Source organism: Carcharhinus amblyrhynchos, chromosome 16, assembly GCF_965287045.1.
Source record: "Carcharhinus amblyrhynchos chromosome 16, sCarAmb.v2.hapA, whole genome shotgun sequence".
Taxonomy (NCBI): Eukaryota; Metazoa; Chordata; class Chondrichthyes; order Carcharhiniformes; family Carcharhinidae; genus Carcharhinus; species Carcharhinus amblyrhynchos.
The window spans coordinates 17964968-17981061 of record NC_137339.1 but is presented as its reverse complement, the minus strand read 5'-3'; the positions used below and the strand labels follow the sequence as shown (position 1 = coordinate 17981061).

The following is a 16094-nucleotide window of genomic DNA, read 5'->3' as shown; positions in this document are numbered from 1 at the left end:
ATGAATCTGTTCTTTACGAGTTAACTGTGCCAGTTTACTAAAGCGGGTAGTGCAGTCCATGGCCTCACAAAGCCTCTGTATTAAAAATGTTCCACCTGCTGGCTGCCATAGGTCATTTTTAGTGTTATGTCAGTGATACTATTGTCAACCCGCAGAAACATTCTGTTTGTATACTCTGTCTTACCTCTTCAGAGTGTTAAAGACATCAATGAAATCATCCTGTAAAGTGTCCTGACCCAATCTTTTAAGTCTCTGTATTTGTGATGCCTCTTATTGAGGCAGAATCAGAGTGAATCATTGCTGCACTCTGACTATTGTCTCCAAATGTTTCCCATACAGTAGAGTCCATACTGTACATAACTTAAAGATTTATAACTACAGTCAAGATTTTCCAGCCCCTCCACAGCATGGTTTCCGGCAGTGGAGGTAGCTCACCATTGGTCACCAGCGGGATCTTCCTGTCCTGTCGGTGTCTAGGGCATTTTGCATGGCTCGCCCATCCCGCCATTGGGGAATCCATTGTGTGGGGGGGTCACCTTCGGTGAGACTGGAAGATCCCGCCGGAAGAGCTGGAAAATCCTGCCCTGCATCTTCACTGTTATTTCTATGGACGGAGGTTTGCCATTTGTTGGAAAAGTGGGCTGGGAAAGTAGAGGATAGCCCGCCAGCTGCCAGGTTTTCCTGGTGTATTTTTATACATTTTGCCTGCCCCAGCAGCAACACAGGTTTTTAAATGAGGCCGCCTCAATGCAATTGAATAAAAATGGAACCTTCCCTCGTTACCACTCACACAACCCCACTCCACTACGGTATTCTTTCACCCCACCCCATCCCCCAGTTCCCCAACATGGAACTCCTCCAGCACTTCGCTTGCAAAACTCTGTCCCCCAGTCTAATACAAAGGAACACCCACCCCACTTTGCAACACCTATCCTAATATTGCTCCTGCCCAAGCATGACCCTCTCCCCCGGGTGCTGTGCTCATCTATGTATCTCCGGCATTCTCTGCTTGCCAGATGTGCGTCATGTGGGACCTGTCATGATTCATGCTGGTATGCCCTCAAGCTGACATGAAGGACAAATTAACGTGGGAGCACTACCAGGAATAAAGTCCTGATAATGATATTTAAATTGATGCAACTGGGAATCCCGACATTTTTGAGTTGATGTGATTTGATTTATTATTGTCACATGTATCAGTATCGAGTGAAGAGTTTTTTCTTGCATGCTATACAGACAAAGCATACTGTACATAGAGAGGGAAAGGAGAGGGTGCAGAATATAGTGTTACAATCAAATCTCGGGCATAGAGAAACGTCAACTTAACACAAGGTAGATCCATTCAAACGTCTGATGGCAACAGGGAAGAAGCTGCTCTTGGTGAGGGCAGGGATAATCGATTGGTGATATCCCAGCAGCATAAATCCAGCTTGATTCTCCACCCCCTGCCTGGTCTCACCCCTGAAAATGGGAGTGGAAAATCCCCCTTCTCCCCACCCCATGACTGTTGCACTAAGAGGTCTCACAACACCTGGTTAAAGTCCAACAGGTTTATTTGGTAGCACAAGCCACTACTTTTGGAACGCTACTCCTTCATCAGGTAAGTGGGAGTTCTGTTCACAAAGAAGGCATATAAAGACACAAACTCAATTTACAAAATAATGGTTGGAATGCGAGTCTTTACAGGTAATCGAGCCTTAAAGGTACAGACAATGTGAGTGGAGAGAGGCTTAAGCATAGGTTAAAAAGATGTGTATTGTCTCCAGCCAGGACTGTTAGTGAGACTTTGCAAGCCCAGGCAAGTCATGGGGATTACAGATAGTGTGACATGAACCTTCAGTGGTCATGGACATCCGGCCTCTGATCTTCAGGTAAGCATTCTCCAAGGCGGCCTTCACGACACACACAGTTGCTGACCAAAGACTGATAGCCAAGTTCCGTACACATGAGGATGGCCTCAACTGGGATCTTGGGTTCATGTCACACTATCTCTAACCCCCGTGACTTGCCTGGGCTTGCAAAATCTCACTAAATGTCTTGTGCTACCAAATAAACCTGTTGGACTTTGACCTGGTGGTGAGAGACTTCTTACTCTGTTTACCCCAGTCCAACGTTGGCATCTCCACATCTTTTGCTCTAAGACCCATTATTCCACTGTCATTTTATGACTTTATCTACTTAAATGATTGTTCCTAGACATTCAAACATAATCCCCCCTCCAAAAAAAAACTCTCTTGCCTTTCACCATTCCAAGTATATATTTCATTTTACCAAAATGTGCCAAACCATATTTACGAACATTGAATTCCATTCTATTTCTTACCCATTCTACTCTATTAACAACATCCTCTTGGAGTTTCCTTCAGTCTTCAGAACTGTTTTAGTATCTGAAAATGTGGGCACCACTCCCTTGAGGCCTAAACCTGAATCACTGCTATACATGGTGAACAGAAGAAATGCCAGAATGAAACACCCCAATCGACTTCTAGTGACATTGAGAAACTGCCTCTAGTTCCTGCTCTTCCCCTTTTAACCACTCGCTCTGGGCACTTCTACAATTGTGCATTGAAGGCGAGGGCCATCGCCCAGCCGAGTTATGAGTAACAGAACAGGCCAGATGGATGAGCTATGCATGGGCGAGCAGTTCTGGAGCAGTATCTGTCGTAGCATAAGGTTCAAGGTCCAAACAGATAGGAACAGTAATGAGTTTGAAAAACAACGAGATGAGGAGACGTGACATGGAAAGACAAATTTTACGCAGAATTGCTGGTCGGCAGTAGGATGGAGTTTTTTTTAAAGATTTTATCGTAAACCTACTATTTAAAGCCTAATTATAAACCCTTAATCTTCAACAGTATCCAATTCTGCAAAGTGTAATCCAGAGGGAGGAGAAGAGATTTTTTTTAGTGCTGTCAGGGGGAGTAGAGATGTTCCTCCCACTTCCACAAGATTAAAATTCAGGGCAGTTTTGTAGCATTTCTTTTCAATGGTCTCCAGTGGTCAGAAAAATACAGGTCTGAAATTGAGACATGCGTGGCACAAACATTCTCTCTCTCATAATGAAAACAGACTGAAATTTGAAACACGCAAATCATCTGATGATGAATTTCATAACCAGTTTGTAGATGAGCTCCTCTCCAGGCTGAACAGGGAATCTTGCATTTTCAAGGCTTTTTTTGTAATATTAAGGCTTGGGTGTTGATTGACAGTAGAAGACACAACTCACATACATATGGGCAGCACAGTGGCACATTGGCAGCACGGTGGCATAGTGATTAGCACTGCTGCCTCCCAACGCCAGGGAACTGGGTTTGATTCACGGCTTGCTTCACGGTCTGTGTGATGTCTGCACGTTTCCCGTGTCTGTATGGGTTTCGGCCGGGTGCTCCGGTTTCCTCCCACAGTCCAGAAGATGTGCTGATTAGATGCATTGGCTAAGTTCTCCCTCAGTATACCTGAACGGGTGCTGGAATGTGGCGACTAGGGGATTTCACAGTAATTCATTGCAGTGTTAATGTAAGCCTACTTGAACACTAATAAATAAAATTTAATAACTTAAATACCTAAACTGGAGGGTAAACCAAGAGCTAATAAGATTGAGGGAATTAAGGTTATTAATATCTGCAGAGTAAAAGTACTGGGGAAACTTGAGGAACTAAAATCTAACAAATCCCTAGGACCTGATTGCCTACATCATTAGATTCTAAAAGAGATAGCTGCAGAGATAGTACATGTGCTGGTTATGCTTTTCCAAATTTTCCTATATTCTAGGATATTTCCCAATGGATTGAAAGTTATCAAATCTAATATTGCTATTCAAGAAAGGAAGGAAATGGAAAAATGCAGTACAGGCAAATTAGTCTGATGACAATCTTTGGGATACTAAAGACAATTAACAATGTACTTAAAACAATATGATCAGACAAAATCAGCATTGTTTTATGAAAGGGAAATCATGCTTGACAAATTAGGGTATTTTATAAATGCAACTTGAGTAGATAAAAAGAACCAGTTGATGTAGTGTACTTGGATTTCCTAAATAAGGTGCCACACAAAAGGACAATCGTCAAGATAAGAGTTCATGAATATATTAGCGTGGATAGAGAATTGGTTAATTGACAGGAATCAAACAGCAAGGATAAATGGGACACTTCCAAGTTGGCAGTCTATGACAAGTGGAATTCTGCTAGAATCAGTGCTGGGGCTTCAACTATTTACGATCTATATTAATAACTTAGACAGCTAGACAGAGAACAGTGTATCTATGTTTTCTGATGATAAAAAGGCATGTGGGAATGAAAGCTGTGAGTAGAACACATAGAGATTGCAAAGAGAGAATAGGCAGGTCAAGTGAATGGACGAGAATATTGAACTATATTATGGAAAAATGTGAGATTATTCATTTTGGCAAAAAGAATAAAAAGCAAAATATTTTTTAAAAGGCATGAAACTTGTAATCTTTATGCTTAGAGAGACTTGAATGTACGTGTGCATTGAACACAAAATGTTAGTACGCAGATACAACAAACCATCCATAATGTAAGTGGCATATTGACTTTTACTTCAATAGGACTGGGACGATAGATTTCTTGCCGCAATTGCAAAGGGCTTTGATGAGATGACACCTGGAATACTGTATGCAGTTTTGGTCCCCATATTAAAAGCAGGATGTACTTGCAGTGGAGGTAGGGCAACGAATGTTCACTAGATTGGACCCTGGGATGAAGATATTCTATGATGAGATAAGTTGGGTCCATGTTCTCTGGAGTTTAGAAGAATGAGAGATAATGAATGGGAGAGGGGTGGCACCATGGCAGAATGGATAGCGTTGCTGCACCAGTGACCCAGGTTCAATACTTTTCCCTTTCAGCTTCGATCTTGAGCCTTATTGTATCCATCCAGCACAAAGCAGCCCGTTTGATTGGCACAACATCTATAAATATCCACTCCCTCCCGCATCGGAGTTCAGTAGCAGCAGTGTGTATTATCTACAAGATACACAGCAGCAATTCACTAAAGATCCTTAGAAAGCACCTTCCAAACCCACAACCGCTTCCATCTATCAATGCACTGAGGCAGGTCTGTTGCACAGCCCGACTCCACATACAACAGCCTATGCACCTGTTCCAGGGTTGCCCACCATGACTCCCATTTTCACCCACTGCACTCTACATGCCCCATTCCTCCCTGATCAAAAATACAACCTTCTGGGGCAGTTCCTTCCAGGTCAGAATTGTGGATCCTGGAAATTCAGGCCATGATTTGAGAATTAGTCTTGAAGGTCATTAATTTGGGGTTCTTTCAAAGTTCTAGCCATTAAAGGGGACATTCTGTGCCACAAATGGAATCTCACTGTTGCACAATTAAACTCCATAGCATCACAGTTGATCTTGATGTTATGGAAGCCCAGAGGTACTGTAAATGGTGACCTACATCTCCACTGGCTTGGCAGCAGCCCCCTCATGCCTGGTGACTCACCACATGCAGATCCTGACTCTACACTAGCCTCTGAAGTACAAAGTTTCAGTATTTGAGATGTTGGCTTTGAGTGTCAGGAATAGTGATGGTGTTTCTTCCTCAGATATCTGCTCTTGTCCACATGCCTCATGGCACAGCACCTTGGTCTAGCTGACTAATCGGTGGGCCCTAGATACCTGAAAGCATAAAAGCAAAAGGAAAGATTTAGGGGCATTTGGAAGAGGAATAGGCAGGGATATACCATCATTCTGGATGATATCGATGATGGTCCCGGTGGTTGCTGACAGAATGATTCATAGCATTTTTGCCTCCAAGGAGCCCACGAGATGCCTGTCCCTTGTCAGTGCTCTGCTGTCTCTTAATATTACTGTGCATGCGGGAGTGAAGAGTGCCAGTAAGTGTTAGGTCTTTGAACATCTGAAAGAATGTGGAACATGGCTATGAGGCTTGCAGCATTGCTAAGTGTGTGAGCTTGAGTTAGAGCAGATGGTTATAGATGAGAACATGGTTAGAGGGGTAGGGGAGTTGGTGCGTTGAGCAGCAAGTTGGTGTGTGGCTGGGAGCTAGCATTCGAAGATGGATCCACTGACCTGAGTATCTACGAGAGGTCATTGAACTTTTTTGCAGCACTGCAGCCAGCTCCTCAAGGCAGACTCCTTAAGTTGACCTTGGTAACTATCTGTTTCCATTCTCTTTGTGGTGTAGCTCTTGAGGGCCTCTTAGTCCTTTCAGAAACATGGTTGGGCGGGGGGCTGATATTACTGAAATAATTCTAAGTGCTGAACGAGTGTGAACACAGAGAGTTTTAGGCCCATTTCTTCGGCGAGAGAAAAATTCAAATCTTATGACACTTGGTGAAGAAAATGAGGCAAAGTGTGATTCTCGCCATGAGAGAGAGAGGATGGAGTCTGTTCACACCGGGAAGCTGGCTGCCGACTGCTAGAGGGTGCTATCGTGCAAGCGCCATCATTCCCCCACTACACTATGTACAAGACTACATATTGCATTGGGATAGTGTCACCGCCCTGAATATCACCTGCCCAACTGCCCTTCGATCATCCCACCCCATCCCCCCCCCCCACCTCCCCCAGATCATGGTCCCCCTCGATTGCAAACCCCCCCCCCCCCACAACCCCCCAATGGACTAGTGTGACAATTTAGTAGGATCACCCCTATAGTGTCTCTCACCCTTTTCAAATCCTAGGCCAACTAAGGAGGGACCCTCATTTCTGGTCCACCCTTCGCAAACATCTTTGGAGACAGTTTTACCACTTGAAGACAGAGCGTACCCATCCACCTTTTATAAGAAATACGAGTTGTCTTTAAGAAGGGCAAGCCAGCTTTAATTCTTGTTAGCTATGCACACACCTGGAGCCACTGCTGAGCATGAAGCCAGTCAGCAGTGTGTTTAACACTGGGGGCTGCGTGCTGCAGCCATGGAGATGAGGAGACAACAAAACGTTTCCAGGCCAACATCACCTTGAGCAGACACAGGGGTGATCATGCATCACTCTCCCCCGTGCTAGAAAACTGGCGTTATTTAATCTTTCGCACATAATCTCAAAATATTCAGGAGGGTAAAATGATAGAACATTGGTATGCATTAAAAAAAAGCAAAAAAAACTAATTTATTTTTGCAGGATGTGACAAATGATTTTAGCTATTAATATTCCAAATCAACTGCACGGAATAGAGGCATGTGTGATCCCAGATTTGCTCAATTTTTTCAATGACTCTTTGGCACTAGAATGAGTTTTGTGCGTGGTCTGCAAATGAGGATAAATTCAATTTACACAGGTCTTTGGACTGTAAGATTTACACGGCTGATTCCGGGGATGGCGGGACGGATGTATGAGGAAAGATTGACTGGGTTAAAATTGTTTCCGCTGGAGTTCAGATGAATGAGGGAGGATCTCTTAGAGACTTATAAAATTCTAACAGGACTAGGATTGTTGGAAGAATGTTCCCAATGGTGAGGGGGTCCAGAACCAGATGTCACAGTCTGAGGGTGCACGGTAGACCAGTTAAGAAGGCGATGAGGAGACATTTCTTCACCCACAGAGTGGTAAGCCTGTGGAATTCATTACCACAGGAAGTAATTGATGCCAAAACATTGAATGTATTCAAGAGACAGCTGGATATAAAACTTGGGCAAACGGGATCGAAGGGAGAAAGCAGGATTAGGCTTTTAATTGGATGATCAGCAGGATCAAAAGGCTGAGTGGCCTCCTGCTGCTCCTATCTTCTCTGTTTCTATGCAGTGGCTGTGTCACCATTTTTAGTCAGGTCCAAAATATCTAATTGTGTGCGTGTGTGCGAGACAAAGCTGCTGGGGGGCTCGTTTTCATATATTAATATGTCAGGCCATCACATTGTGCAAGGGGTGTCCAAATGCTCTGAGTCGCCCCCTGAATGCACCAAGATTAATTCACAACAAGGTGGCGCCAACATCGGCTTATATTGATGGAAGCACTTTAGTGTGCAGTCTGCCATTTGGAGAAAGGTGTCTGCTGCAGTCATGAACGAGGTTCTGAAGCAGAGGTTTTGAGTTAAGCCTATTCAGAGATAAAGGGAAAACATTGAGCTGGCTGTAGAGTAATAGCAGGGGTATAGGAAAAAGTAAAATAGCTCTTTCAAAGAGCTGGCACAGAAATAATGGGCCAAAGGGCCTCTTTGGGCGCTGTTTGATTGTGTGACTCACATTTATAGGAAATGTAGTTTTGTAGTCTACATAGTTTGCAAATTCATTAGTTAATAATGATTTCCTTCACAAGTTATATGCAAAATTTCTTAAGAGAAATTATAGCCTGAAAATTGCCCTTAATTGGTGAAGTTATCAGCAATTAATAATGTTTTTAAACTACAAGCTGAACACTGTAGATATCTATAGATAAGCTTAAGGCGTTTTTTTGTGCACAGTATGGCAGTAGCATCCTAGGATATTGCTGGTCCCTTAAAGCCCTGAAGACTGATGAAGTGAAAGGAAAAGATTTTGATGGCTTATTTACACATCTGAAGCTTAAAACTTGTCTTTCATCCCAAAAATAAGCAGCTTACGTAACGTCAAGGATTTCAGTGTCACTGACTGCATTGGTATGGTGGCACAGTGGTTTGCACTGCTGCCTCACAGTGCCGGGGACCTGGGTTCAGTTCCAGGTGACTGCCTGTGTGGGGTTTGCACGCTCTCCCTGTGTCCATGTGGGTTTCCTCCGGGTGCTCCAGTTACCTCCCACACTCTAAAGATGTGCAGGTTAGGTGGATTGGCCTTGCTGAATTGCTGAGACGTGAGGGTTAGATGGATTGACCATGGGAAATGCATATGGTTATGAGAATCGGGCAGGAGTGGAGGGCCAGGGTAAGATACTCTTGGCAGACTCTTGGTGCAGACTCAATGGGCTGAATGGTCCCTCTGTACTGTAGGGATACTGTGAATCATATGATGCAATAAAGTAGACTTAATTAATAATATAATAATAAAAATAAATAACATAAAATAATAATAAAGATTGGTAAATATGATCGGAAACTCAAAATTAAATAGAACATAGAACACTACAGCACAAACAGGCCCTTCGGCCCACGTGTTGCGCCGATCACATCCATACCTACCAGGCCATAGAACTATCTGTAACTCCCAATCCCATTAAATCCCATATACTCATCCACAAGTCTTTTAAAAGACCCCAGCAAGTTCGCCTCTACCGCCACTGACGGCAGCCGATTCCACTCACTCACCACCCTCTGAGTGAAAAACTTACCCCTAACACCTCTGTACTTGCTTCCCAGCACCTTAAACCTGTGTTCTGTCATAGCGACCATTTCAGCCCCAGGAAATAGCCTCCAAGAATCCACCCTATCCATTCCTCTCAACATTTTATAAACCTCTATCAGGTCGCCTCTCAACCTTCGTCTCTCCAGGGAGAAGAGACCTAGCTCCCTCAACCTAAATAAAGCAACATGATTCTCACTTTACATTGCTTACACTGGGGAGACAGGGATGTAGTGTGATGTCACTGGACCAATGATCCAGAAGCCCAAGTTAATGACAGCTATCATCAATTGTATTGGAAACCCATCTGGTTTACCAACGTCCTTTTGGGAAGGAAATCTGCAGCCTTACCCGGTCTGGCCTGCATGAGGCTACTGCAGATCCACAGCAATGTGGTTGACCCTTAAACCACCCTCTGAAATGGTCTGGTGAGCCACTCATTTCAAAGATGGGTAACAAATGCTGGCCTTGCCAGAGGCACCCATATACCAGGATAGAGTAAAACAATTGTTTTGTTCTGGCTCACTGTTATCATGATAGCCTTCCGAGAGGAACAGTGGTTGTAATGTATGATAACTATCGTGATGAATGGTTCCCCAGTTGCATGATGCCACATGACAGGGCCAACAATATGTTTTAATTCTGTGATAAAAGCAAGTTCAAACCACCGGTATATTTTATGATGGTGCATAAGTAATTACCTTAGCACAGCACCCTGCTAATAGTCTTTCACTAGCATTGGAATAAATGAAGTGGAAAAGCTTTCAGTCTAATAAAGGTTACTCCGTCTCGAGCAGGTCCCTCTCCATGACGACTGGAATAGCACCCTTTCCCGTGGAAAAGTGGGAGAAATTCCCTGTCGGCGAATGCGCAGCGGCAGCTACATCAAGGCGATGGGAGATGACGACAGCGAGGACTCTGAAATGAGCCCCAAGCCATCCCCAAAGACTGCAGCAAGACGTCAAAGCTATCTCAAGGCCACACAACAATCACTCAGTGAGCAGATCAGTCAGCGGAAGTAAGTTTTCCTGCTCATTTCTTCTATACGTCCTGCTGTTTTGTTGCAGAAAAGGCATTGCTACTACTTGATGCGAGACGATGTTTGATTACCATGACATTCATATTTCTTTTGGAAATCATTATGAAGTAGTTTTTGTAATCCAGGATTTGGGAACCACTGTGCTCGGTTCAAGAAATCAAATGCTAATAACAACAAAATAATCTTGTTTTAAGAAAATATGTTTAGTTGAAGAAGATACTCTTTATTCAGATGTCCTTTCATAGCGGAACTCAGGGTTTGGCAGTCCAAATAAATCAAATAGCTGTCCTTTCCATCAAGAAATTTCAGTTGGAAATTAGCTCAGAAATAGAGAATTAAAGGGACATCTTTCTTAAATGTCACATCCTGCTGACCATTCAAAATGTTGACATGTTTCAGCGGACGATAGATTGTGCTATTTCTACTGTGACAACCGTAACATTGATTTAAAAAAACACAGTGCAGCTAGGATTCATGACCCAGGAAAACACTTTGAAATGTGTGATATGATGCGATAATGTAAGTTGCTGCCATAGTACTTCAATATTTTGGCACCAAATGACAATAAAGAGGGATGACGATCTGGTTACACACAAACACACACATTCTCAAACTCATACACATTCTCTCTTTCACGCAAGCACACACATTCTCTCACCCACTCACGTCTCTCTCACACTAACACACACATTCTCTCACCCACACTCCTCTCTCTCACACTAAGACACACATTCTCTCTTTCACTCAAACACACATTCTCTCACCCACACACCTCTCACACTAACACACACATTCTCTCGCACACATACACACATTCTGTCTTTCACACAAGCACACACATCTCACAGACACATTTTCTTTCTCACAATCGCACACATTTATACATACACCTCTCTCTCAAACTAACACACATTCACTGTTTCACACAAATACATACATTCTCTCACGCTCACATTGTCTCTTTCACACAAACACACACACAGACACACTCCCTCTTTCACACAAACATACACATTTCAAACACACATTCTCACTCGCACACAAATACACATTATCACACACATTCTCTCTTTCACACAAACACACATCTCACGCACACATTCTCTCTCACACAGATTCTCTCACACAAACACACACATAAGAACATAAGAAATAGGAGCAGGAGTAGGCCATCTAGCCCTTCGAGCCTGCCCCGCCATTCAATAAGATCACGGCTGATCTGTCGCTGCTCAGTTCCACTTTCCCGCTTTCTCCCTATAACCCTTAATCCCCTCTCTTATCAAAAACCCATCAACCCGTGTCTTAAAAATATTTAGCGAGGCAGCCTCCACCACTTCAACGGGCAGAGAATTCCAGAGATTCACCACCCTTTGAGTGAAGAAGTTCCTCCTCAACTCCGTTCTAAACCGCCCCCCTTTTATCTTGAGGCTGTGCCCCCTAGTCCTACTGTCTTTTTTGAGCGGGAAGAGTCTCTCCACCTCTATCCTGTCCATCCCATTCATCATCTTATACGTCTCAATGAGATCTCCCCTCATTCTTCTAAACTCTAACGAGTACAAGCCCAGTTTATTCAGCCTCTCCTCATAGCTCAACCCCCTCAACTCCGGTATCAGCCTAGTAAACCTCCTCTGCACTCCCTCCAAGGCCAAAATATCTTTGCGCAGGTGCGGCGCCCAAAACTGCACACAGTACTCCAGCTGCGGCCTCACCAATGCCCTATACAGCTGCAGCAAGACCTCCCTACTTTTATATTCAATCCCCCTCGCTATGAAGGCCAGCATCCCATTAGCCTTCCTGACCACCTGCTGCACCTGCAAGCTGCATCTCACACACATTCTCTGTCTCTCTCTCTCACACACACACACACACACTCACACACATTCTCTCTCTCACACAAGCACACATGCCCTCTCTTTCTCTCACATATACACACTCACACGCACACATCCCCTTTCTCACACACACATTTTCTCTCTCACAAACAGTCTCTCACACACACACACACACATTCACACACACTCACGATTGCACCCTTTCTCTCTCACACATTCTTTTTCACACACATGCTCTCTCACACATACATGTACACTCTCTCATCTCACACACATACTCTCCCTTTCACACACTCTCTCACACACACACTCTCAGACATTTCCTTTCATACACCCACACTTTCTCACATATTATCTTTCACACACACACACACACACACACATATCCTTTCTCTCTCACTCATTCTTTTTCACACACATACTCTCTTTCACACGTACATGTACACTCTTTTATCTCACACACATACCCTCCATTTCACACACATCTTTATCTCACACACGCACTCTTTCTCTCTCGCACACACTCTTTCTCTCACGCACACACACTCTCTATCACAGACACACTCTCGCAGACACACTCTCTCTCGCGCACACACACACATTCACAAGCACTTACACTCTCCAGCACACAATTTGTTAAAATGGTTCATTGCAACATTCCTGTTAATGAAAATGCAATGGATTAAATTATTTACTCAATACCCTCTGCCTTTCATTACTAACTCAAAGGACAAAGGAGCAGTTACCTTAAAATTGTTTTTTCCTCTTGCACTAACCTACTGATATTTAATTTGTATCACAAAAACATGGAAGTAATGCACAGTTCCAACAATATGCCTTTTTTGTATGACCAGTAACCGTTGGTCATGTGTGCTCAGACCAGAGGTAAGCTGCTTTGTCCTGAGCTATTTTCTTGTCAGTTTTTGTCAGTGGTGGTTTATCTTTGCCTTCCATGCTCAGGGGTAGGCCCCAAGCCTGCCTCATGGAATCATAGAATCCCTACAGGCAGAAAGAGGCCATTTAGCCCATCGAGTCTGCACCGACCACAATCCCACCCGGGCCCTACCCCCATATCCCAACATATTTTCCCCGCTAATCTCTCTAACCTAGACATCTCAGGACACTAAGCCGCAATTTTTAACACGACCAATCAACCTAACCTGCACATCTTTGGACTGTGGGAGGAAACCTACGCAGACATGAGGAGAATGTGCAAACTCCACACAAACAGTGATCCAAACTGGGAATCGAACCCAGGTCCCTGAAGCTGTGAAGCAGCAGTGCTAACCACTGTGCTACCGCGCCACCTCAGCCAAAAGGCGAATTGAACCCATGCAGTTTGCGTTATTCAGAGCTACACACTAGCCATTTAGACAACTGAACTAACCAGCCTCTCATTATCAGCAGTGTGCAGTACCAATGGTGCCACTTGATACCCACAACCTTTTTCCAAACCCGTCAAACAAATCAATGCAGTTAAACCTCACAAAATAACACTGTCATTGAATGGTAAAACAATTCATAAGTGGTCAAAAATGTCACAACAAGAAAAGAGCTTTATGCTTCAATGCCTTCTTCAAGAGTGGACAGTTGCAGATTTACAGCAACATTTACGCCACCAGGACTCCAACATCAACATTTTAAAAGTATCGATAGCAGTCATGATGTGGAGATGCCAGTATTGCACTGGGGTGGACTAGATGAGAGATCACACAAAACCAAGTTATAGTCCAACAGGTTTATTTAAAATCACAAGCTTTCAAAGTGTTGCTTCTTCATCAGGTGAAAAGTAATACTTCTTATTTATCACAAGTAGGCTTACATTAACACTGCAATGAAGTTACTATGAAAATCCCCTTGTCGCCAACTCCGGCACCTGTTCAGGCTCAGTGAGGGAGAATTTAGCATGGCCAATGCACCTAACTAGTATGTCTTTCGGATTGTGGGAGGAAACCAGAGCACCCGGAGGAAATCTACGCACACACAGGGAGAACGTGCAGACTCCGCATAGACAGTGACCCAAGCTGGGACTCAGACCTGGGTCCCTGGCACTGTGATGCAGCAGTGCGAACCACTGTGCTATCGTGCTGCCCTCAGCCAATGAAGTCAGCAGTTTTCTGAAGGCGTGTGATTTCAAGTAAATCTGTTGGACTATAACTTGATGTCATGTGACCTCTCAATATTTTAAAACAAGTCGACTCATTTGAAGTGACACTTTAAATTACGCAGCCCAAGAATTGTCGAACTGGATAGGAGCAATATCAAGCTTTAGAGTGACATCACCTTTGTGAATATGGTTTTGAAATTTATTGCACTTATCCCACAACTGCAGTGGCCAAACTCACTTTCAAACATTACACCAGTTCCCTGTGATGTCATCATAAGATTTGCAAGGATTTAAACAATTTTTGAATTCCATCCTTAAAATTCCAAAGCCAATGCTCAGAATGGACCGGGCAAACATGAATCCATTCCTTGCTGGCTCCAAAAACCAAATTCAAATTCCAATTGAATCCAATTCATGGTCACCAGAACAGAGACAAACAAGATTTGATTTGATTTATTATTGTCACATGTGTTGGGATACAGTGAAAGTATTGTTTCTTGCGCGCTATACAGACAAAGCAAACCATTCATAGGGTACAGAGGGGAGAGGCAAAGGAGAGCGTGCAGAATGTAGTGTTACAATCACAGCTAGGGTGTAGAAAAAGATCAACTTAATGTAAAGTAGATCCATTCAAAAGCCTGATGGCAGCAGGAAGAAGCTGTTCTTGAGTCAGTTGGTGTGTGACCTCAAACTTTTGTGTCTCTTTCCCAATGGGAGAAAGTGGAAGAGAATGTATCAGGGTGCGTAGGGTCCTTGATTATGTTAACTACTTTTCTGAGGTAGCAGGAAGTGTAGACGGTGTCATTGGATGGGAGGTTGGTTTGCGAATGATCCAAGCTGACCAGATAAGACATTGCATCTCGTCTTGGGCTTGATCCAACCGAAGCTTGATCTTGGCCAAAATTGGCAAGGTTTGTGTTTCAATTTTGTAAATGTAGGTTGTCCATGAAAGCGGAACCAAGAGGATTGGCCACCTGTTCAACAGTTGCTAAATATCCTCAGTGCTGGCTTGTATAAAATGTTAGGGGAGCAGGATTCAAGTGGAGGCTTTCCTTCGGGTGCTCTGATTTCCATCCACACTCCAAAGATGTGCGGGTTAGGTTGATTGGCCATGCTTGGTGTCAGGGGGATTAGTAGGGTAAATAACTGGGGTTATGGGGATAGGGCCTGAGTGGGATTGTTGTCAGTGCAGGCTTGATGGGCCAAATGGCCTCCTTCTGCACTGCAGGGATTCTATGATTCTATAAATCCAGACATCAAATCCATATAAGGGGTATAGCCATGCTGACACACACTCTGTTAACCTGAAGTGCTTGTCTTGTGCCAACAGATAGATTTTAAGAAGCTAAGTCATGAAATTGTGCTACACTGTGGAATACTTGTGTGAGCTCCTCAGCAAGTCCTGTTGCAGAGGACACAGCTGGGGCACCATACGACTGATCATTTCAAAATTTGTTGTTGCTGCTGCTCATTGCTGCCCCCAGCAGGAGATGTGCTGTCATGGTATGTCACGCTGATCTGTCTTGCACCATCCTCACACATACATTGTAGCTGGTCTATAACGTCCGTCATCTGACTATGCCTGAATTGACCCCACTTTCTACTGCCCTCCACTATACTCTCCAAATGCAATCTCTGCAATATTGCACCTCTGATTGAACAGCCAGAATACTGATGTTTCCTTTTCTGACATTTTATTTTTTTAAGAGTTCTTTTCATCCTTGGAATTTCAGTGGTACTTTGGTCTGTGTGGAATTTTTAACATAAGTCCGAGCATCCACATTTCAAAGAGCTCTATTTTCTTCCACAGATCTTTATTTATTGTCCGGGTTTCAAAAACGCACAGAAAAGTGTAAGGAGCTGTTGTGG

The 16094-nt window shown here is 43.7% G+C and overlaps 1 protein-coding gene across 2 annotated transcripts in view; it reads left to right on the top strand.

The window, feature by feature from the left end:
* Positions 1 to 16094, top strand: part of dlgap4b (discs, large (Drosophila) homolog-associated protein 4b) — a 614332-nt gene that overhangs the window by 446309 nt on the left and 151929 nt on the right. For both annotated transcript variants that reach the window (XM_080204774.1, XM_080204771.1), the window contains exon 6: positions 10045 to 10265. In XM_080204774.1, coding sequence (XP_080060900.1) covers positions 10045 to 10265 — 221 coding nt within the window. The remainder of the gene's footprint in view (positions 1 to 10044; positions 10266 to 16094) is intronic.